Source organism: Coregonus lavaretus (genome assembly GCF_964263955.1).
Source record: "Coregonus lavaretus genome assembly, chromosome: 13".
Lineage (NCBI taxonomy): Eukaryota > Metazoa > Chordata > Actinopteri > Salmoniformes > Salmonidae > Coregonus > Coregonus lavaretus.
The window spans coordinates 42,666,161-42,690,645 of NC_140000.1; the positions used below are offsets into that span (position 1 = coordinate 42,666,161).

The following is a 24,485-nucleotide window of genomic DNA, read 5'->3' on the forward strand; positions in this document are numbered from 1 at the left end:
AAAATAAATAAGCAAACACGTTTGTGGGAGAATCTGGTCCTCTGGTCAGATGAGACAAAAATTGAGCTTTTTGGCCATCAAGGAAAACGCTATATCAGGCACAAACCCAACACCTCTCATCACCCCGAGAACACCATGCCCACAGTGAAGCACGGTGGTGGCAGCATCATGTTGTGGGGATGTTTTTCATCGGCAGGGACTGGGAAACTGGTCAGAATTGAAGGAATGATGGATGGCGCTAAATACAGGGAAATTCTTGAGGGAAACCTGTTTCAGAGATTTGAGACTAGGACGGAGGTTCACCTTCCAGCAAGACAATGACCCTAAGAATACTGCTAAAGCAACACTTGAGTGGTTTAAGGGGAAACATTTAAATGTCTTGGAATGGCCTAGTCAAAGCACAGACCTCAATCCAATTGAGAATCCATGGTATGACTTAAAGATTGCTGTACACCAGCGGAACCCATCCAACTTGAAGGAGCTGGAGCAGTTTTGCCTTGAAGAATGGGCAAAAATCCCAGTGGCTAGATGTGCCAAGCTTATAGAGACATACCCCAAAAGACTTGCAGCTATAATTGCTGCAAAAGCTGGCTCTACAAAGTATTTACTTTGGGGGGGTGAATAGTTATGCATGCTCAAGTTTTTTTGTCTTATTTCTTGTTTGTTTCACAATTAAAAATATTTTGCATCTTCAAAGTGGTAGGCATGTTGTGTAAATCAAATGATACAACCCCCACAAAAAAATCCATTTTAATTCCAGGTTGTAAGGCAACAAAATAGGATAAATGCCAAGGGGGGTGAATACTTCCGCAAGCCACTGTAGATCATCACACACATTCCTACTCATGTCATTAAATCAAGGTTGTCTGGTATGTTCCAGTGTGATCCTATGTGTGTAAGAATATACAGTAGAAACAAGCAGGAAGCCACTGGCACCACTTCATGTTTATTAGGGAAAGGGGCAATCTTCCAGATTTTACAATTTCAACTTCTTAGCACTGTACAAAAATGTGCCCAAATGAAAAAACAGAACTTAGCAACAGTAATAATATGGCAACTACTGTCTAATAATAATAATAACAATTAAATAATAATAATACAAAAACGTGCATATAACTTACATAATAATAATACAAATAAAAAACGTACAAATATCTTCACATGGTGATGTTTCTATTAGTTAAAAACACAGTTTGTTCTTATCATTTGAAAAAGGGCTTTCTTAAATTCACTGTGTGATTTTAATGCGCTGATTTCTATAGGTAAATTATACCAGTAAGTTGGGCCTTTGTATCTGAAAGATACTCCAACCTCATGATGTACCCTTGGAATTGTGTATTACTGCTGTTGTCTAAAGGAGCAGCATGAGTCTTGTAAAGTTAGGTGTTACTTAATATACAGTACCAGTCAAAAGTTTGGACACACCTACTCATTCAAGGGTTTTTCTTTATTTTTTACTATTTTCTACATTCTAGAATAATAGTGAAGACATCAAAACTATGAAATAACACATATGGAATCATGTAGTAACCAAAAAAGTGTTAAACAAATCAAAATATATTTTAGATTCTTCAAAGTAGCCACCATTTGCCTTGATGACAGCTATGCACACTCTTGGCATTCTCTCAACCAGCTTCACCTGGAATGCTTTTCCAACCATCTTGAAGGAGTTCCCACATTTGCTGAGTTGGCTGCTTTTCCTTCACTCTGCGGTCCAACTCATCCCAAACCACCTCAATTGGGTTGAGGTCGGGTGATTGTGGATGCCAGGTCATCTGATGCTGCACTCCATCACTCTCCTTCTTGGTCATATAGCCCTTACACAGCCTGGAGGTGTGTTTTGGGTCATTGTCCTGTTGAAAAACAAATGATAGTCCCACTAAGCGCAAACCAGATGGGATGGCATATCGCTGCAGAATGCTGTGGTAGACATTCTGGTTAAGTATGCCTTGAATTCTAAATAAATCACTGACTGTGTCACCAGCAAAGCACCATTACACCTCCTCCATGCTTCATGGTGGGAACCACACATGCGGAGATCTTCCGTTCACCTACTCTGCGTCTCACAAAGACATAGCATTTGGAACCAAACATTTCAGATTTGGACTCATCAGACCAAAGGACAGATTTCCACCGGTCTAATGTCCATTGCTCGTGTTTCTTGGCCCAAGCAAGTCTCTTCTTCTTATTGGTGTCCTTCAGTAGTGGTTTCTTTGCAGCAATCGACCATGAAGGCCTGATTCACGCAGTCTCCTCTGAACAGTTGATGTTGAGATGTGTCTGTTACTTGAACTCTGTGAAGCATTTATTTGGGCTGCAATCTGAGGCGCAGCTACTCTAATGAACTTATCCTCTGCAGCAGAGGTAACTCTGGGCCTTCCTTTCCTGTGGCGGTCCTCATAAGAGCCAGTTTCATCATAGCGCTTGATGGTTTTTGCGACTGCACTTGAAGAAACGTTCAAAGTTCTTGAAATTTTCCGGATTGACTGACCTTCATGTCTTAAAAGTAATGATGGACTGTCGTTTCTCTTTGCTTATTTGAGCTGTTCTTGCCATAATATGGACTTGGTCTTTTACCAAATAGGGCTATCTTCTGTATACCTACCCTACCTTGTCACAACAAAACTGATTGGCTCAAACACATTAAGAAGGAAATAAATTCCACAAATTAACTTTTAACAAGGCACACCTGTTAACTGAAATGCATTCCAGGTGACTACCTCATGAAGCTGGTTGAGAGAATGCCAAGAGTGTGCAAAGCTGTCATCAAGGCAAAGGGTGGCTACTTTGAAGAATCTCAAATATAAAATATATATTTGATTAACACTTTTTTGGTTACAACATGATTCCATATGTGTTATTTCATAGTTTTGGTGTCTTCACTAATATTCTACAATGTAGAAAATAGTAAAAATAAAGAAAAACCCTAGAATGAGTAGGTTTCTCCAAACTTATGACTGGTAATGTACAGTGAGGGGAAAAAAGTATTTGATCCCCTGCTGATTTTGTACGTTTGCCCACTGACAAAGAAATGATCAGTCTATAATTTTAATGGTAGGTTTATTTGAACAGTTAGAGACAGAATAATAAAATAATCCAGAAAAACGCATGTCAAAAATGTTATAAATTGATTTGCATTTTAATGAGGGAAATAAGTATTTGACCCCCTCTCAATCAGAAAGATTTCTGGCTCCCAGGTGTCTTTTATACAGGTAACGAGCTGAGATTAAGAGCAAAAAGGGAGTGCTCCTAATCTCAGCTTGTTACCTGTATAAAAGACACCTGTCCACAGAAGCAATCAATCAATCAGATTCCAAACTCTCCACCATGGCCAAGACCAAAGAGCTCTCCAAGGATGTCAGGGACAAGATTGTAGACCTACACAAGGCTGGAATGGGCTACAAGACCATCGCCAAGCAGCTTGGTGAGAAGGTGACAAAAGTTGGTGCGATTATTCGCAAATGGAAGAAACACAAATAACTGTCAATCTCCCTCAGCCTGGGGCTCCATGCAAGATCTCACCTCGTGGAGTTGCAATGATCATGAGAACGGTGAAGAATCAGCCCAGAACTACACGGGAGGATATTGTCAATGATCTCAAGGCAGCTGGGACCATAGTCACCAAGAAAACAATTGGTAACACACTACGCCGTGAAGGACTGAAATCCTGCAGCGCCCGCAAGGTCCCCCTGCTCAAGAAAGCACATATACAGGGCCGTCTAAAGTTTGCCAATGAACATCTGAATGATTCAGAGGAGAACTGGGTGAAAGTGTTGTGGTCAGATGAGACCAAAACCGAGGTCTTTGGCATCAACTCAACTCGCCGTGTTTGGAGGAGGAGGAATGCTGCCTATGACCCCAAGAACACCATCCCCACCGTCAAACATGGAGGTGGAAACATTATGCTTTGGGGGTGTTTTTCTGCTAAGGGGACAGGACAACTTCCCCGCATCAAAGGGACGATGGACGGGCCATGTACCGTCATATCTTGGGTGAGAACCTCCTTCCCTCAGCCAGGGCATTGAAAATGGGTCGTGGATGGGTATTCCAGCATGACAATGACCCAAAACACACAGCCAAGGCAACAAAGGAGTGGCTCAAGAAGAAGCACATTAAGGTCCTGGAGTGGCCTAGCCAGTCTCCAGACCTTAATCCCATAGAAAATCTGTGGAGGGAGCTGAAGGTTCGAGTTGCCAAACGTCAGGCTCGAAACCTTAATGACTTGGAGAAGATCTGCAAAGAGGAGTGGGACAAAATCCCTCCTGAGATGTGTGCAAACCTGGTGGAAATGTCTGACCTCTGTGATTGCCAACAAGGGTTTTGCCACCAAGTACTAAGTCATGTTTTGCAGAGGGGTCAAATACTTATTTCCCTCATTAAAATGCAAATCAATTTATAACATTGTTGACAAGCAAAAACAGGTTTAGACATTTTTGCAAATTTATAAAAACATTATTTCAAAAAAACCTTATTTACATAAGTATTCAGACCCTTTGCTATGAGACTCGAAATTGAGCTCAGGTGCATCCTGTTTCCATTGGTCATCCTTGAGCTGTTTCTACAACTTGGAGTCCACCTGTGGTACATTCAATTGATTGGACATGATTTGGAAAGGAACACACCTGTCTATATAAGGACCCACAGTTGACAGTGCATGTCAGAGCAAAAGCCATGAGGTCGAAGGAATTGTCCGTAGAGCTCCGAGACAGGATTGCGTCGAGGCACAGATCTGGGGAAGGGTACCAAAAAATGTCTGCAGCATTGAAAGTCCCCAAGAACACAGTGGCCTCCATCATTCTTAAATGGAAGAAGTTTGGAACCACCAAGACTCTTCCTAGAGCTGGTCGCCCGGCCAAACTGAGCAATCAGGGGAGAAGGGCCTTGGTCAGGGAGGTGACCAAGAACCCGATGGTCACTCTGACAGAGCTCCAGAGTTCACTGTGGAGATCGGAGAACCTTCCAGGACAACCATCTCTGTAGCACTCCACCAATCAGGCCTTTATGGTAGAGTGGGCAGACGGAAGCCACTCCTCAGTATAGTATATTCTTTGGCCTGAATGCCAAGCGTCACATCTGGAGGAAACCAGGCACCGCTCATCACCTGGCCAATACCATCCCTACGGTGAGGCATTGTGGTGGCAGCATCATGCTGTGCGGATGTTTTTCAGCGGTAGGGACTGGGAGAATAGTCAGGATCGGGGGAAAGATTAACGGAGCAAAGTACAGAGAGATCCTTGATAAAAACCTTCTCCAGAGCGCTCAGGACCTCAGACTGGGGCGAAGGTTCACCTTCCAACAGAACAATGACCCTAAGCACACAGCCAAGACAACGCAGGAGTGGCTTCGGGACAAGTCTCTGAATATCCTTGAGTGGCCCAGCCTGAGCCCGGACTTGAACCTGATCGAACATCTCTGGAGAGACCTGAAAATAGCTGTGCAGCAACGCTCCCCATTCAACCTGACAGAGCTTGAGAAGATCTGCAGAGAAGAATGGGAGAAAGTCCCCAAATACAGGTGTGCCAAGCTTGTAGCGTCATACACAAGAAGTCTCAAGGCTGTAATCGCTGCCAAAGGTCCTTCAACAAAGTACTGAGTAAAGGATCTGAATCCTTATATAAATGTGATATTTGTAATACATTTGCAAACATTTCTGAAAACCTGTTTATGCTTTGTCCTTATGGGGTAGTGTGTAGATCGAAGTCTGTAACAAAATGTGGAAAAAGTCAAGGGTTCTGAATACTTTCCGAACGCACTGTAGTTAATTGTTTTCTAATATAATTTAGAATCTACCCTCAAACCCAGATATTTCAAACAATCAACACTTTCAGGCATTGTTCCATCACTTGAATTTTGAAATGTCCAACTGTGGAGTTCATTCTTTGTCGTACAAAACAGCATGATATAGGGCTTTGTTTGATTTAAAACCAGATTATTTGCTAGAAACCATTTTTGTAAAGTGTTAAAATCATTTTGGAGAGTTGCTTGTATCTGCAAAATATTTGAACCAGATGTATACCGCACTGTATCATCAGCATATAAGTGATAATGTGCATTCTGACAAATTAGAGGCAATTCATTTATTAATATAGAGAAAAGAAGGGGGGGGGGGGGGGGGGGGTCAATACTGAACCTTGAGGCACTCCTTTACTGAGTTCAAGAAGTTGTGATTTGTGTCCTTCTATGAAAACACATTTTTTTCTATTGCTAGGATATGCATGGAACCAGTTTACTGATCTGTTAGTGAAACCAATCTTTTAACGTTTTGCTAGTAAGATAGAACGATCTACTAAATCAAATGCTTTTGATAAATCAGTAAAGATGGCACCAGTTAGTTTGCCATGGTCAGATGAAGAATTTATATAATTAGTCAATTTCAATGCTGTAGTGGGTCTAAAGCCAGATTATTAAAAAAGTAATTTGGGTATTTCCAGAACTGCTGTGGATTAAAAAATATATATATTTGTAAGACTATCCATTTAGATGGAGGCTTTTCTAGCTTTAGTTTTACTAATGTTTCTTAATTTTCTACAGAACTCCCAATCTGTTGGACCTTTGGTTCTTTGGTACTTTGCCCAGGCTTTATCCCTTTCTCTGAACAGCTGTATTAAATCACAGTAAAACAAGTCCTATATCGACATAATCTGAAAGGCCGCTCAGCAAGGAAGAAGCCACTGCTCCAAAACCGCCATAAAAAAGCCAGACTACGGTTTGCAACTGCACATGGGGACAAAGATCGTACTTTTTGGAGAAATGTCCTCTGGTCTGATGAAACAAAAATAGAACTGTTTGGCCATAATGACCATCATTATATTTGGAGGAAAAAGGGGGTTCCTTGCAAGCCGAAGAACACCATCCCAACCGTGAAGCACGGGGGTGGCAGCATCATGCTGTGGGGGTGCTTTGCTGCAGGAGGGACTGGTGTACTTCACAAAATAGATGGCATCATGAGGAAGGAAAATTATGTGGATATTTTGAAGCAACATCTCAAGACATCAGTCAGGAAGTTAAAGCTTGGTCGCAAATGTGTCTTCCAAATGGACAATGACCCCAAGCATACTTCCAAAGGACAACAAAGTCAAGGTATTGGAGTGGCCATCACAAAGCCCTGACCTCAATCCTATAGAAAATGTGTGGACAGAACTGAAAAAGCGTGTGTGAGCAAGGAGGTCTACAAACCTGACTCATGGGCCAAAATTCACCCAAATTATTGTGGGAAGCTTCTGGAAGGCTACCCGAAACGTTTTACCCAAATTAAACAATTTAAATACTAATTGAGTGTATGTAAACTTCTGACCCACTGGGAATGTGATGAAAGAAATAAAAGCTGAAATAAATCATTATCTCTACTACTATTCTGACATTTCACATTCTTAAAATAAAGTGGTGATCCTAACTGACCTAAGACAGGGCATTTTTACTAGGATTAAATGTCAGGAATTGTGAAAAACTGAGTTTAAATGTATTTGGCAAAGGTGTATGTAAACTTATGACTTCAACTGTACCTTTGTGAATTCAGTGAAAAAGTAATCCCATGCATTTTGTGTTGTTGTGATTAGTTAGAATCTTTTCCAGTTTATGGATATTAATTAATCAATGAAATAATCAATATTACAATTTTTACATTGTCTTAAATTAATCACTTTTGGTGGTGTTTTAGATATTTACATTTTCCACACATGAGGACACATTAAAGACAATCTCAGAATGCTTATATTCTTGATTTGCCTTTGTAGCAGCACATTCACCACTCTCAAATGGCAAGGGCCTGAGACGTGAAATGAACGACCCCAGCTCGCAGTTGGCTCAAGCAGGCAAATATAGCATGCTAGGTGATAATGGCTGGGGTCATTTTTGCTTGTTTTTACTGTTCTCCAAATAGCATTTTAAAGTTGTTTAATTGTATAGAAATACAGTAAAGGAGCTTCAACTTTCAACCCCCCCCGCCCGCCCCCTTCCGGACCTCATTATAACTCAAACCCTGGTTACGGCCCTGCTCACGTACACACACACATGGTCCACGTCTTGTCCAGTCCAAGGTCATTGTTCACCCACCATCAGACTGATGCACCTTTGTCCTTTCTAAGTGGCTACTGGTTGTCCGTCAGGGCACTAAGGGGTGTGGCTCATGTCACAACATTCATTTGCTCCATTTCGTCTTTTGTTGGCGACAGATCAAGCCGCTGCATCCTGCCATAAGGGAGAGAAAGTGTTAGGAATTAAACAGAGACATCATTAGACCCCTTCCCCACAAGGAAACCAGCCAATCTTACCCTTTCCTTCTCCAAAACATTAGTACTCCAATCGCTGCAGCCAGCAATATTGTTACCACCACAACGCCTACACCTAGGATTTCCATTCAATGGGAACAAGAGACAGAAACAAAACCATCAGGAGAAAGGACTCAGACTTCCTTTCTCAGACGTACCTCCCTCCATGTAATCTCTGTGTGGTAGCCTACTCACCTGCATATATGACTGTAGCAGAACTCTTCTCAGTGCTTTCACCTGAGAGTGAGAGAGATAGAAAGACTGTATAAGTAAGTAAAAGTCTTGAGAGAGAGAGATTCATGAGTGTGGTAATAATGGTCAAAGAATATTGCCAGGAAATGGTTGTTGTGAGTGTGTAGTTAGCATGCCCATGCCAGGGGAGATCAGTGGGAGTGAAGCCAGCAGGCAGAGGTACACAGGCAGTTTTCTCTAAAGACTAGCTGTCACGCCCTGGCTCTGGGGACTCTTATATGTTGAGCCAGGGTGTGGATTTTCTATGTTTTGTTTTCTATGTTTTTGGTTCTAGTTCGTTTTGATCTATGTTGGCCAGGGTGGTTCCCAATCAGAGGCAGCTGTAGCTCGTTGTCTCTGATTGGGGACCATACTTAGGCAGCCTGTTTGGCACTAGTATTTTGTGGGATCTTGTTCCGTAGGGTTTTGTGTATAACCTAGGACTTCACGTATCGTTTGGTTTATTGTTTTGGTTCGTGTGTGTACACAAATAAAGTATGTACGCTTATCACGCTGCGCCTTGGTCCGCTTCATCTGTCGACGATCGTGACACTAGCATTGTCTAGCACAGCGGTTCCAAAACTAGGGGTCGCGACCCCATGTGCGGTCGGTCACCTGATATAAAAATGGGGTCATGAGAAAATATTCTAGATCCGTGAGAAAAAAAGTATATATTATAATATCGTCTTTGTATCTCAAAATCATTGTAATGTGGTTAACCTTAAAAATCTAAATGAACATTATTCAAATCTAAAATATGAAATTCTACCAGAGAGCACCCTTTGATCATGGGAAAAGTCAGCACTTGACCGTTGCACTTGAATCATTTCCAAGGTGAATGTCTAGGCCCCCTACGCTATGAAACCACACACTACTGCAGAGACTTTGATATCACTGGCCGCAAATGATATGGTGAAAACAATGTGCATCGGCACAGAAGCTCACATCAATACCTTTGTCAGATAACACTGCTAAACAAATCCTATGCCATTGCTAGCAATCAAGAGGAAACTGACTGAACGACTCAAAAACTCCCCATCTTATGCTCTCTAAATTATTGTTAGCTGTGAGGGCTGAGATGCCCATGCATTGACTTTTGTTCGCTATACATGTCGGACATAATGTTCTGTCTCACGATTCCCGAGCATGAAATGGCACAGGGTATGTTCAGTGTGCTGAGTGGCTATATTGACGAAAAACAGATTCCATGGATCGAATGGTGAGCTTTGCACAGATGGGGCTCCATCTACGGTGGGACGGTGGGCAGGCCTCTGCACTGTAGTTATGAATGTCTCCCTCTGCCATATGGACGCGTTGTACCATACACCAACAGCAACTGGCGGCAAAAGAGCTGAGCACAGAGCTCGGAGATATACTACAGCAGGTAACTTCGATTGTAAACTACATCAAACCACATCCACTGCGCGCACGCCTGTTCGCAAAACTATGTGGAGATATGGGATCAGAGCATGACAATGTTCTAATTTAACAGAGGCTAAGTGGTTATGGAGAGGAAATATTTTTCGCATTGAGAGAGTAACTGTTGTCATTCACAATGGATGTAAAAAAAACAGACTTGGTTGACTTTCTGTGTAATGAAAAGAAAATGTGTCTCCTTGCCTATGTAACAAAAACTGAACGAACTGAACACAAGCATGCTGGGTGGGGAAACAAAACAACATTCTACAGATGACTGACGGAATCAGTGGATTCAAAGGAAAGACTTCTTATTGGAGAGTCTTTCAAAAGCCAACCATGCCCCCTTCCCTCGGCGGTGCATGTTTCCCACACGAGTGATGACTGCTCACCTTCAACGCTTGGAAGAGCACTTTCGGACCTACTTCCCAATCCGTTTGACTGTAATTCTGGCTCAGTTGACATGCTGGTAAGTGAAATCGAACAGCTGATCGAGCTGTCATGTGACCAAAAGCATTCACGGGTCACTACGGAAGAGTTTTGGTTCCTGACTCAAAGAGAATACCCTGCCATCTTCCTCTGAGCATTAATGGCGCGTTCAAAACAAATGGGAACTTGGAAATCTCTGACTTACAACTTCAGTACGTTCAAAACAACTGGGAACTCTGATAAGAACAAGCTCCGACTGGGAAAAATCGCTTTGAACTATCATCCAACTCGGGAACTCTGGCCTCTTTCTAGAGCTCCGACTTTCCGACCTGAAGATCACTAACGTCATGATTTCACCCTGTATATTTCCAGGTTCCCAGTTGTCTTGAATGCACCATAAAACTCATGCCACCCTTCGCCGGCTCATATCTGTGTGAAGCTGGATTCCGTGCTCTCGTTGGATGTGACGGCAGAGATTAGGTACGCACTATCGACCACACCCCTGACCTTTGAGAAGCTCCGACACTACATGCATCAAGCACACCCATCTCATTAGTGGCAGTGAGATAAGATACATTATGTCAGACTAATTTGCAATTGACTGTCATAGCCCCACATTAAAAGTATGTGATGGTGATCAGAAATACTGTTAGAATGTTTTTCAATTGGCTGTCATAGCCCCAAATAAAAAAGTAATGTTGGCTGTTAATTACATTTTAATTACATTTTTTTCACATGGTTGGGGCCATGAGAATTTTCAGATATCAAAATGGGGTCGTGGGCCAAAAAGGTTTGAGAACCCCTGGTCTAGCATGAACAACAAAGAACAGTACACCAGAATGGACCATTACCCAACACAGATCTTTAAATAAATGCAACAGAAATGTATCTGTACTATTCAATAGAATGATATACTATGGACAAGTCTCCTCACCGCCAACTGGATACTCACTGGGAGTTGGGGCTGATACTGATGTGATGTCATCGATGATGATGGTTGTCACTGTAACCGTAGTATTGACCTCTTGGGTCCCTGTGATAGGATCTAGGGTTAAGGGGCAAAGGTCAGAGTAACAGTTTTAACTGACCTGTCCAACCATACCTCTCATAGAGGCACATGGGACATTTATCATTAACATATAGAGAGAAAAAAGGCAGCAATTGATGAAAATTGGGAGGGACATACGCAGTGTTTGAGATATTGGTGAACTGGGAGTGGTTGGTCTTGGGCTAACTCTCTTTGTGGGCACTGAGAGGTGCGTTGTGGGAGATGGAGTTGTCTTGTGGGTTGTTGAAGCTGTTGGGGGAGAGAGGATGAAAGAGGTCAGTCACAGGAAATCAATACAACCAGGGCAGGGACTTACAGTGCCTTCAGAGAGTATTCACACCCCTTGAATCTTTCCACATTTTGTTGTGTTACAGCCTGAATTTAAAATTGATTGCAATGAGATTTTGTGTCACTGATCTACACACAATATCCCATAATATAAAGTGGAATTATGTTTTTAGAAATGTTTACAAGTGAATTTAAAACGAAAAGCTGAAATGTCTTGAGTCCATGAGCTCACTCTATGTGCAAAGTAGTGTTTAAAGATCCAATGCAGCCGTTTTTAGATCAATATTAAATAATTTATGGGTAACAATTAAGTAACTTACTGTGATTGTTTTCATTTAAAATGGTTAAAAAGAAACCAAAATAGCAAAAATGTGGCTAGGACTGTCTGGGAGTGGTCTGAGTCGGGAGCGGGAAACAGAAAATTAGCTGTTATTGGCAGAGAGGTTTGGAACTCTTGTTCTTCTTGGTCTATTTAAGCAATAATGCACAAGGGGATGTGGTATATGGCTAATATACCACAGCTAAGGGCTGTTCTTAATCACGATGCAACGTGGAGTGCCTGGATACAGCCCTTAGCCATGGTATATTGACCATATACCACAAACCCCTGAGGTGCCTTATTGCTATTATAAACTGGTTACCAATGTAATTAGAGCAGTAAAAATAAATGTTTTGTCAATACTCGTGGTATATGGTCTGATATACCACGGCTGTCAGCCAATCAGCATTCAGGGCTCGACCCACCCAGTTTATCATAACTAATTTACCGCATGGTGATGTCACCAGGCAGGCCAAAACGCCATCCCACCAAAACAGGCTGACATTTCAGACAGGCTTTTCAAACAGCTCCTACGCTAAAAGGGCATTATCATCATTTTCACAGTATTATTCCAACCTAGTGAGGACATATATACACTACCAGTCAAAAGTTTGGACACACCTACTCATTCAAGGGATTTTCTTTATTTTTACATTGTAGAATAATAGTGAAGACATCAAAACTATGAAATGGAATCATGTAGTAACAAACAAGTGTTATACAAATCAAAATATATTTAATATTTGAGATTCTTCAAATAGCCACCCTTTGCCTTGATGACAGCTTTGCACACTCTTGGCATTCTCTCAACCAGCTTCACGAGGTAGTCACCTGAAATGCATTTCAATTATCAGGTGTGCCTTCTTAAAAGTTAATTTGTGGAATTTCTTTCCTTCTTAATGCGTTTGAGCCAATCAGTTGTGTTGTGACAAGGTAGGAGTGGTATACAGAAGTATCACGGCTCAGGAGAAGACCCAGATGCAGACAGTTCGAAGTAACAAAAGTTTATTACAAAAATAGGAGGCAGGCAAACGACAGGTCTAGGGCAGGCAGAGGTCTGTAATCCAGAGCAGAGTCCGAAAAGTATAGAACGGCAGGCAGGCTCAGGGTCAGGGCAGGCAGAGGTCAGTAATCCAGGGCAGAGTCCGAAAGGTACAGAACAGCAGGCAGGCTCAGGGTCAGGGCAGGCAGAATGGTCAAAACCGGGAAACTAGAAAACAGGGACTAGAGAAAAAAACAGGAGTAAGGGAAAACCGCTGGTAGGCTTGATGAGACAAGATGAACTGGCAACAGACAAACAGAGAACACAGGTATAAATACACTGGGGATAATGGGGAAGATGGGCGACACCTGGAAGGGGGTGGAGACAAGCACAAAGACAGGTGAAACAGATCATGGTGTGACACAGAAGATAGCCCTATTTGGTAAAAGACCAAGTCCATATTATGGCAAGAACAGCTCAAATAAGCAAAGGGAAACGACAGTCCATCATTACTTTAAGACATGAAGGTCAGTCAATACGGAACATTTCAAGAACTTTGAAAGTTTCTTAAAGTGCAGTTGCAAAAACCATCAAGCGCTATGATGAAACTGGCTCTCATGAGGACCGTCACAGGAATGGAAGACCCAGAGTTACCTCTGCTGCAGAAGTTCATTAGAGTTACCAGCCTCAGAAATTGCAGCCCAAATAAATGCTTCACAGAGTTCAAGTAACAGACACATCTCAACATCAACTGTTCAGAGGACACTGTGTGAATCAGGCCTTCATGGTCGAATTGCTGCAAAGAAACCACTACTAAAGGACACCAATAAGAAGAAGAGACTTGCTTGGGCCAAGAAACACGAGGAATGGACATTAGACCGGTGGAAATTTGTCATTTGGTCTGGAGTCCAAATTTGAGATTTTTGGTTCCAACCGCCATGTCTTTGTGAGACAAGATGTGGGTGAACAGATGATCTCTGCATGTGTATGTCCCACCGTAAAGCATGGAAGAGGTTTTATGGTGTGGGGGTGCTTTGCTGGTGACAGTGTCTGTGATTTATTTAGAATTCAAGGCACACTTAACCAGCATGGCTACCACAGCATTCTGCAGCGATACGCCATCCCATCTGGTTTGAGCTTAGTGGGACTATCATTTGTTTTTCAAAAGGACAATGACCCAACACACCTCCAGGCTGTGTAAGAGTTATTTTACCAAGAAGGAGAGCGATGGACTGCTGCATCAGATGAGCTGGCCTCCACAATCCCCCGACCTCAACCAAATTTAGATGGTTTGGGATGAGTCGGACTGCAGAGTGAAGGAAAAGCAGCCAACAAGTGCTCAGCATATGTGGGAACTCCTTCAAGACTGTTGGAAAAGCATTCCAGGTGAAGCTGGTTGAGAGAATGTGAAGAGTGTGCAAAGCTGTCATCAAGGCAAAGGGTGGCTATTTGTATATATATTAAATATATTTTGATTTGTTTAACACTATTTTGGTTACTACATGATTCCATATGTGTTATTTCATAGTTTTGATGTCTTCACTATTATTCTACAATGTAGAAAATAGTAAAAATAAAGAAAAACCCTTGAATGAGTAGGTGTTCTAAAACTTTTGACCGTTAGTACAGTGGGGAAAAAAAGTATTTAGTCAGCCACCAATTGTGCAAGTTCTGCCACTTAAAAAGATGAGAGAGGCCTGTAATTTTCATCATAGGTACACGTCAACTATGACAGACAAATTGAGGGAAAAAAATCCAGAAAATCACATTGTAGGATTTTTTATGAATTTATTTGCAAATTATGGTGGAAAATAAGTATTTGGTCACCTACAAACAAGCACGATTTCTGGCTCTCACAGACCTGTAACTTCTTCTTTAAGAGGCTCCTCTGTCCTCCACTCGCTACCTGTATTAATGGCACCTGTTTTAACTTGTTATCAGTATAAAAGACACCTGTCCACAACCTCAAAACAGTCACACTCCAAACTCCACTATGGCCAAGACCAAAGAGCTGTCAAAGGACACCAGAAACAAAATTGTAGACCTGCACCAGGCTGGGAAGACTGAATCTGCAATAGGTAAGCAGCTTGGTTTGAAGAAATCAACTGTGGGAGCAATTATTAGGAAATGGAAGACATACAAGACCACTGATAATCTCCCTCGATCTGGGGCTCCACGCAAGATCTCACCACGTGGGGTCAAAATGATCACAAGAACGGTGAGCAAAAATCCCAGAACCACACGGGGGGACCTAGTGAATGACCTGCAGAGAGCTGGGACCAAAGTAACAAAGCCTACCATCAGTAACACACTACGCCGCCAGGGACTTAAATCCTGCAGTGCCAGACGTGTCCCTCTGCTTAAGCCAGTACATGTCCAGGCCCGTCTGAAGTTTGCTAGAGTGCATTTGGATGATCCAGAAGAGGATTGGGAGAATGTCATATGGTCAGATGAAACCAAAATAGAACTTTTTGGTAAAAACTCAACTCGTCGTGTTTGGAGGACAAAGAATGCTGAGTTGCATCCAAAGAACACCATACCTACTGTGAAGCATGGGGGTGGAAACATCATGCTTTGGGGCTGTTTTTCTGCAAAGGGACCAGGACGACTGATCCGTGTAAAGGAAAGAATGAATGGGGCCATGTATCGTGAGATTTTGAGTGAAAACCTCCTTCCATCAGCAAGGGCATTGAAGATGAAACGTGGCTGGGTCTTTCTGCATGACAATGATCCCAAACACACCGCCCGGGCAACGAAGGAGTGGCTTCGTAAGAAGCATTTCAAGGTCCTGGAGTGGCCTAGCCAGTCTCCAGATCTCAACCCCATAGAAAATCTTTGGAGGGAGTTGAAAGTCTGTGTTGCCCAGCGACAGCCCCAAAACATCACTGCTCTAGAGGAGATCTGCATGGAGGAATGGGCCAAAATACCAGCAACAGTGTGTGAAAACCTTGTGAAGACTTACAGAAAACGTTTGACCTGTGTCATTGCCAACAAAGGGTATATAACAAAGTATTGAGAAACTTTTGTTATTGACCAAATACTTATTTTCCACCATAATCTGCAAATAAATTCATTAAAAATCCTACAATGTGATTTTCTGGAATTTTCTTTCTCATTTTGTCTGTCATAGTTGACGTGTACCTGTGATGAAAATTACAGGCCTCTCTCATCTTTTTAAGTGGGAGAACTTGCACAATTGGTGGCTGACTAAATACTTTTTTTCCCCACTGTATATATATATATATATATATAATACTTTTTTCCCACTTTGACAGAGTATTTTGTAATAGTTTTTTGACAAACAATGACAATTATCAGTAACAGAAAAAAATGTGGAAAAAGTCAAAGGGTGTGAATACTTTCTATTGTATGGAACGTTCTGTACATTGCCAATGTGCCTTTCCATATACTATATCAAACAGATCACGTACCGAAAAGGATAGGACCGAAAGTGAAAGTAGTAGCGAAGGATGACAAGAAGAGGAAAGGAGAGAGGATATTATTCATATAGACTCAAGGGGCGTTCGACACGGCAGTCAGTTATTATTAGTCTGATGTATTAAAAGAAATCTGCACCCACTCCCCTATGGTACTTTCCATTTTCTTTCCATAGTACTTTCGAACTTGTACTTTCCATTTACTGTTATTTTTTTAACTGCCTTATGTTCAAACCCTACAGTAACATTATGGAAATGTTGTGCAGCTACTGAAGTGTTTTTAGATGGTTTCACCCTACGTCTATGAGGTTAACATTAACACAAGTCCCATGCTAACCGATTGGCTCATTTCCCAGATATCAGTGATAACGATTCCAGTGAGGGAAAAAAGTATTTGATCCCCTGCTGATTTTGTACGTTTGCCCACTGACAAAGAAATTATCAGTCTATAATTTTAATGGTAGGTTTATTTGAAAAGTGAGAGACAGAATAACAACAAAAAAATCCAGAAAAACGCATGTCAAAAATGTTATAAATTGATTTGCATTTTAATGAGGGAAATAAGTATTTGACCCCCTCTCAATCAGAAAGATTTCTGGCTCCCAGGTATCTTTTATACAGGTAACGAGCTGAGATTAGGAGCACACTCTTAAAGGGAGTGCTCCTAATCTCAGCTTGTTACCTGTATAAAAGACACCTGTCCACAGAAGCAATCAATCAATCAGATTCCAAATTCTCCACCATGGCCAAGACCAAAGAGCTCTCCAAGGATGTCAGGGACAATATTGTAGACCTACACAAGGCTGGAATGGGCTACAAGACCATCGCCAAGCAGCTTGGTGAGAAGGTGACAACAGTTGGTGCGATTATTCCCAAATGGAAGAAACACAAAAGACCAGTCAATCTCCCTCGGCCTGGGGCTCCATGCAAGATCTCACCTCGTGGAGTTGCAATGATCATGAGAACGGTGAGGAATCAGCCCAGAACTACACGGGAGGATCTTGTCAATGATCTCAAGGCAGCTGGGACCATAGTCACCAAGAAAACAATTGGTAACACACTACGCCGTGAAGGACTGAAATCCTGCAGCGCCCGCATGGTCCCCCTGCTCAAGAAAGCACATGCCTGTCTGAAGTTTGCCAATGAACATCTGAATGATTCAGAGGAGAACTGGGTGAAAGTGTTGTGGTCAGATGAGACCAAAATGGAGCTCTTTGGCATCAACTCTACTCGCCGTGTTTGGAGGAGGAGGAATGCTGCCTATGACCCCAAGAACACCATACCCACCGTCAAACATGGAGGTGGAAACATTATGCTTTGGGGGTGTTTTTCTGCTAAGGGGACAGGACAACTTCACCGCATCAAAGGGACGATGGACGGGGCCATGTACCGTCAAATCTTGGGTGAGAACCTCCTTCCCTCAGCCAGGGCATTGAAAATGGGTCGTGGATGGGTATTCCAGCATGACAAAGACCCAAAACACACGGCCAAGGCAACAAAGGAGTGGCTCAAGAAGAAGCCAGTCTCCAGACCTTAATCCCATAGAAAATCTGTGGAGGGAGCTGAAGGTTCGAGTTGCCAAACGTCAGCGTCTAAACATTAATGACTTGGAGAAGATCTGCAAAGAGGAGTGGGACAAAATCCCTCCTGAGATGTGTGCAAACCTGGTGGCCAACTACAAGAAACGTCTGACCTCTGTGATTGCCAACAAGGGTTTTGCCACCAAGTACTAAGTCATGTTTTGCAGAGGGGTCAAATACTTATTTCCCTCATTAAAATGCTAATCAATTATAACATTTTTGACATGCGTTTTTCTGGATTTTTTTTGTTGTTATTCTGTCTCTCACTGTTCAAATAAACCTACCATTAAAATGATAGACTGATCATGTCTTTGTCAGTGGGCAAATGTACAAAATCAGCAGGGGATCAAATACTTTTTCCCCTCACTGTATCTCTCTCTCTCTCTCTCTCTCTCTCTCTACTGACAATTTACCCCAGTGTTTTACCCAAAAGGCTCAGACTTTTCTGTTTCCCTCTATGCGGGCCGGCACCCGTGTCCCACTGGGCCATAGCTCCGGCGGGCCAGCTCTGACTTGGAGCCAATGCAAGGCCCTGGGTACTTTTCAGCTCTCATTTACATAACAATGGCTAACTGCGAACTTTAACACCTTCTCACAAAAGCAACAATCTTGAATGATGCCAAGGTTGTTGATTCTGCTTGCCACAAGTCTTTAGTGTCGAACTCCTGATGGAAACACAATAACACTAGAGCTCACATTAACATAAAACACTGGTGACACCCTGGTGTGGGAGTAAATCTAGGTGAAAAGTACCAATAAGGAACTGAGAACAACTTAATAGAACTTTTATCTGCACTGTTTCTCTTTCACTTGTATTTTTTGGTGTGAATAATACAACTAAAACTAGAGAGATGCTGGATGCTGGCTTTAATCTCACTTATCTCCCCTGACATGAAACGCACTACAACCATTTCCTGCCATCACGCTTTGGCCCTTATTAACAACATTCATGAATCTCTCTTTTTCTCTCTCTGGCAGACAGACAGGCAGGCAGGCAGGCAGGCAGGCAGGCATGCAGGCATGCAGACAGGCAATACTCACGTTCTATCGTAGTTGGAATAGATGGGTCAGCTGGAATAAGCATGCGAGAATCAGCCAGACAATACACACTTTTGTTCCAAATATCTAGTCTCATACCTGCTCTTTATATGTAAATGATATGCATTACACATATAGTCTATAGTTATTGCATAATTGGAATACCTGATCTTATAGGTGTGGTTTGTCTGTCTCAATGTGTCATAGGTGGGTAGTGTGCCTACTTACGAATGCATATCAGTGTTGGGCGTGTCCACTCAAGCTTCTGATCAGTCCGTTTGCACCTGATGAGATTGGAGGTCCCCGCCTTCCTCACATAGCCATCCACACACTGGTAGCGCAGAGAGCTGTTTTCTTGATAACCGTTTTCTTGATAACCGTTCAGGGGCTTGGTGAGATTCAACTGAGACGGGGGTGGGCACACGTCTGAGGGGTGATGAGAAGGTGATTACGTAAATAAGGTGTGTTCCCATAATACTGGGCTGGAACCAAAGCCTCAGTGGCGCAGTCGTTTACATCCCAATATTACACTTTAATATACAACGCAGAAGCTCAAAACATAAAACCCCCTAGTTTGTTTTTGAGGTGTACATGAAGAGTACTATTCAAAGATGCTCTGTTGGTCAATATTCCCCTTCGGTCAATTCCTATAATCTTGTCAACATATGCAAGAAAACAGATATATTATACCAATCTGTCTGTATAGGCTTTTATCCATAACAAGTCCCAGGCATCGTATCTTCTGTTTCTGTAACATGAAGCCACTTGATGTACAAGTACACCCCCTAATCTGTCACAAGGCCTTACCCCCAATCCATATCCTTAATAATGTGTGCCAAGCAGAGAGGCATCAGGTCCCATTTATAGTCTTTGGTAGGACTCACCCAGGGCTCAAACTCCCAACCTTGCAATCTCAGGGTGGACACTTCAACCACAAGGCCACTGAGGTGGTTCCAGGTGTCATATACAGTGGGGGAAAAAAGTATTTAGTCAGCTACCAATTGTGCAAGTTCTCCCACTTAAAAAGATGAGAGAGGCCTGTAATGTTCATCATAGGTACACGTCAACTATGACAGACAAATTGAGAAAAAAAATTACAGAAAATCACATTGTAGGATTTTTAATTTATTTATTTGCAAATTATGGTGGAAAATAAGTATTTGGTCACCTACAAACAAGCAAGATTTCTAGCTCTCACAGACCTGTAACTTCTTCTTTAAGAGGCTCCTCTGTCCTCCACTCGTTACCTGTATTAATGGCACCTGTTTGAACTTGTTATCAGTATAAAAGACACCTGTCCACAACCTCAAACAGTCACACTCCAAACTCCACTATGGCCAAGACCAAAGAGCTGTCAAAGGACACCAGAAACAACATTGTAGACCTGCACCAGGCTGGGAAGACTGAATCTGCAATAGGTAAGCAGCTTGGTTTGAAGAAATCAACTGTGGGAGCAATTATTAGGAAATGGAAGACATACAAGACCACTGATAATCTCCCTCGATCTGGGGCTCCACGCAAGATCTCACCCCGTGGGGTCAAAATGATCACAAGAACGGTGAGCAAAAATCCCAGAACCACACGGGGGGACCTAGTGAATGACCTGCAGAGAGCTGGGACCAAAGTAACAAGGCCTACCATCAGTAACACACTACGCCGCCAGGGACTCAAATCCTGCAGTGCCAGACGTGTCCTCCTGCTTAAGCCAGTACATGTCCAGGCCCGTCTGAAGTTTGCTAGAGTGCATTTGGATGATCCAGAAGAGGATTGGGAGAATGTCATATGGTCAGATGAAACCAAAATAGAACTTTTTGGTAAAAACTCAACTCGTCGTGTTTGGAGGACAAAGAATGCTGAGTTGCATCCAAAGAACACCATACCTACTGTGAAGCATGGGGGTGGAAACATCATGCTTTGGGGCTGTTTTTCTGCAAAGGGACCAGGACGACTGATCCGTGTAAAGGAAAGAATGAATGGGGCCATGTATCGTGAGATTTTGAGTGAAAACCTCCTTCCATCAGCAAGGGCATTGAAGATGAAACGTGGCTGGGTCTTTCTGCATGACAATGATCCCAAACACACCGCCCGGGCAACGAAGGAGTGGCTTCGTAAGAAGCATTTCAAGGTCCTGGAGTGGCCTAGCCAGTCTCCAGATCTCAACCCCATAGAAAATCTTTGGAGGGAGTTGAAAGTCTGTGTTGCCCAGCGACAGCCCCAAAACATCACTGCTCTAGAGGAGATCTGCATGGAGGAATGGGCCAAAATACCAGCAACAGTGTGTGAAAACCTTGTGAAGACTTACAGAAAACGTTTGACCTGTGTCATTGCCAACAAAGGGTATATAACAAAGTATTGAGAAACTTTTGTTATTGACCAAATACTTATTTTCCACCATAATTTGCAAATAAATAAATTAAAAATCCTACAATGTGATTTTCTGAAATTTTTTCCCCTCATTTTGTCTGTCATAGTTGACGTGTACCTATGATGAAAATTACAGGCCTCTCTTATCTTTTTAAGTGGGAGAACTTGCACAATTGGTGGCTGACTAAATACTTTTTTTTCCCACTGTATATTTCAAAAATCTCTCCTAAATGTATATTTAAAACATTACATTTACATAAAGAAATCTTTCTATCCATTTCTATAACTTATATAAGAGTATATTATGTCCAAAATAACATTATTTGATTATAGACAATAAATGTTTCATGTTTTCATGAGTGTTTGAGTTTAGGTCCATAACTGGCCTCTGTCTGCTTAGACTGCTTTCAAGGTAAGGACATGGTTTCTTTCAGCATTCCTTAAACTTATTTGTGCCAGGGACCAGTAATTAGGCCTTCTTCCTCTGGGGACCATTTGGGTAAAGAATAATTGCCCATCGCTTTTTTTATTAAAAACACATTTTTCTTTATATCTACTACCCTAAGCTATAATTGATTTAAGATAGTAATAACATGGACAATCAAGCTATTTGATTCTCTATTTTAGGAGACCTGGTAGTATCTGAAATAAATTATTTGATGAAACTTTTCAATTTGGCCTTACTGCCATTATGTCAACAAATGCATTAAATAACAAACAAACACACTGAGTGTACAAAACATTATTGAGTTGCACCCCCTTTTGGGGGGGCATGGACTCTACAAGGTGTTGAAAGCGTTCCACAGCGAAGCTGGCCCATGTTGACTAAAAATGCTTCCCACAGTTGTGTCAAGTTGGCTGGATGTCCTTTGGGTGGAGGACCATTCTTGATACACACGGGAAACTGTTGAGCATGAAAAACCCAGCAGCGTTGCAGTTTTGACACTAAAACTGGTGTACCTGACACCTACTACCATACCCCGTTCAAAGGCACTTAAATCTGTTGTCTTGCCCATTTACCCTGTGAATGGCACACATCCACAATCCATGTCTCAGTTGACTCAAGGCTTAAAAATCCTTCTTTAACCCATCTCCTCCCCTTCATCTACACTGACTGAAGTGGATTTAACAAGTGACATCAATAAGGGATCATAGCTTTCACCTGGATTCACCTGGTCAGTCTATGTCATGGTTCCATGTAGAACCCTTTCGCCAGAGGGTTCTACATGGAACCAAAAGGTGTTATACCTGGAACCAAAAAGGGTTCTCCTATGGGGACAGCCGAATAACCATTTTTTCAACGTGTATGAGAGAATGATAGTTCTACCTGGAACCAAAAAGGGTTCTTCAAATGGTTCTCCTATGGGGACAGCCAAAGAACCCTTTTAGGTTCTAAATAACACCTTTTAAGAGTGTTGTTCAATCTATGCGGATGGCAGCCCCCAACAGGTGAGTAGCATCCTCAACAACATACACACACCAAATAACCATTAATGAATAAATGACAGAAAGAAAAACACATAATATGCTTATTATTCAGTGTGAAATAAATCAATAAATAGTAAGGAAGGGATAAAACGCTGATGTTCTGTACATTACCTTGGAATTATACAACGAGTGGGTCTAATCCTGGATGCCGATTAATTAAAACCGCATTCCAGCCGGTGTCTATTCCACAAATTACCATCGGCTAAATCTAATCACGCCAGCCTAGGCCCTCCACATCCAGCTTCTTCACCTATGGGATCGTCTGAGACCAGCCACCAGACAACTATTTTTGTTCAGTTTGCATACTAGATCTACACTGTAAAACGCATCTAGACATTATCTCCAATTTATTTTATACTAGCATTTGGTTAAATGTTATTTCTACCGGTAAATGTGTGCTTATAGTATTGTTTTATTTGGTAACTGTGGTATAAGTGGGATAAACAGCTTAAACAAACGCAACCGAATAAACTTTGCTGTTATTCTGGCTGCAGAGCCGGGTCGTGGCTTTGTAGCCGTAGCTAGTTGCCTAGCTAGCAGCAAGCAAAGGATACCAACGTTGCAACTGAGCATGGCACGGAACATAAAGAACGAAAGACTCGCGCCCATATATATCGAACGAACGACTGGGTCGCGAATTTAACTAGCTAAATAGTTTGCTGCTAGCAAACCTGCTATATTGGACAACCTTATAAAAAAAATATAAATTGCTTAAAACAGCTGGTCAAACTAGAAAATGTGGGAGGATCCAACTCGAACTAACAACCAAAATATGATAAAGTATGAATTCGCTTATAAAAATGTAATACCAACGGAAAAACAAATATTTATACCGGTAAATGTGTGCTTTCATATTTTTTTCTTAGATATAAACGGGATAAACGCCGCCGTTCTGTAAAATACTTTGGAAAAATGAACTCCGCAAAGGGATGACGTTTATCCCTGACATAATTGTAACAGACAAAATGTACTTACCTCGCCTGACAGTACTGAGTCGACACACTTTGATGATAAGAAGGAGGGAAATTAGACACAGCTGCATGACCCTGTCGCCTGCTATTCCAATGTTTAGATCAAGGACTCTCTTTCAAGTCTCTTCGATGATGAACTGAGCCACAGCAAAATAATATGAATTGCAGAACGTTTGATGTGGTCTGTGATAACGCCGGACACCTTTCATCTACATGTGTAGCTCCCACTTTCGTACTTTCACTTTCATTCTCAGTCGTTCAAGTCTACGGCTGCAACCTGGACTCAGGGGTACACGTAGCATAGTAAACGTAACTATTCAATATTAAAAATAGTATGATATGTTACGTTTCCTATGGTATGTATTAATTTGTGGATGTCCATCCATTTTGAATGATATGTGACGATTTGCAATTCGTACAATATGTTACGAATTTGCAATACATATCCCGAGTGGCACAGCGGTCAAAGGCACTGCATCACAGTGCTAGAGGCAGCCCTGGTTCGATCCCGGGCTGTATCACAACCGGCAGTCCCATAGGACAGCGCACAATTGGCCCAACATTGTCCAGATTAGGGAAGGGTTTGGCCGGGGTAGGCCATGATTGTAAATAAGAATTTGTTATTAA

General features: G+C 42.1%; 1 protein-coding gene across 2 annotated transcripts; it reads right to left on the reverse strand.

Moving 5' to 3' along the window:
* Positions 1-7,428: 7,428 nt before the first annotated feature.
* On the reverse strand, positions 7,429-24,095 carry LOC311139119 (uncharacterized protein). 2 transcript variants are annotated; one of them, XM_084174007.1, is made up of 8 exons: positions 23,863-24,095; positions 19,264-19,461; positions 19,039-19,068; positions 11,530-11,640; positions 11,278-11,388; positions 8,463-8,504; positions 8,271-8,343; positions 7,429-8,187 (listed from the first exon to the last, which is right to left on the reverse strand). In XM_084174007.1, the coding sequence occupies exons 1-8, from the start codon at positions 23,927-23,929 to the stop codon at positions 8,124-8,126; spliced, it is 696 nt and encodes a 231-aa protein (XP_084030133.1). In that variant the 5' UTR covers positions 23,930-24,095; the 3' UTR covers positions 7,429-8,123. The 2 variants fall into 2 exon arrangements, with proteins under 2 accessions (XP_084030133.1, XP_084030134.1); XM_084174008.1 differs by having other exon boundaries at positions 11,296-11,388; positions 23,863-24,092.
* Between the last annotated feature and the right edge of the window lie 390 nt (positions 24,096-24,485).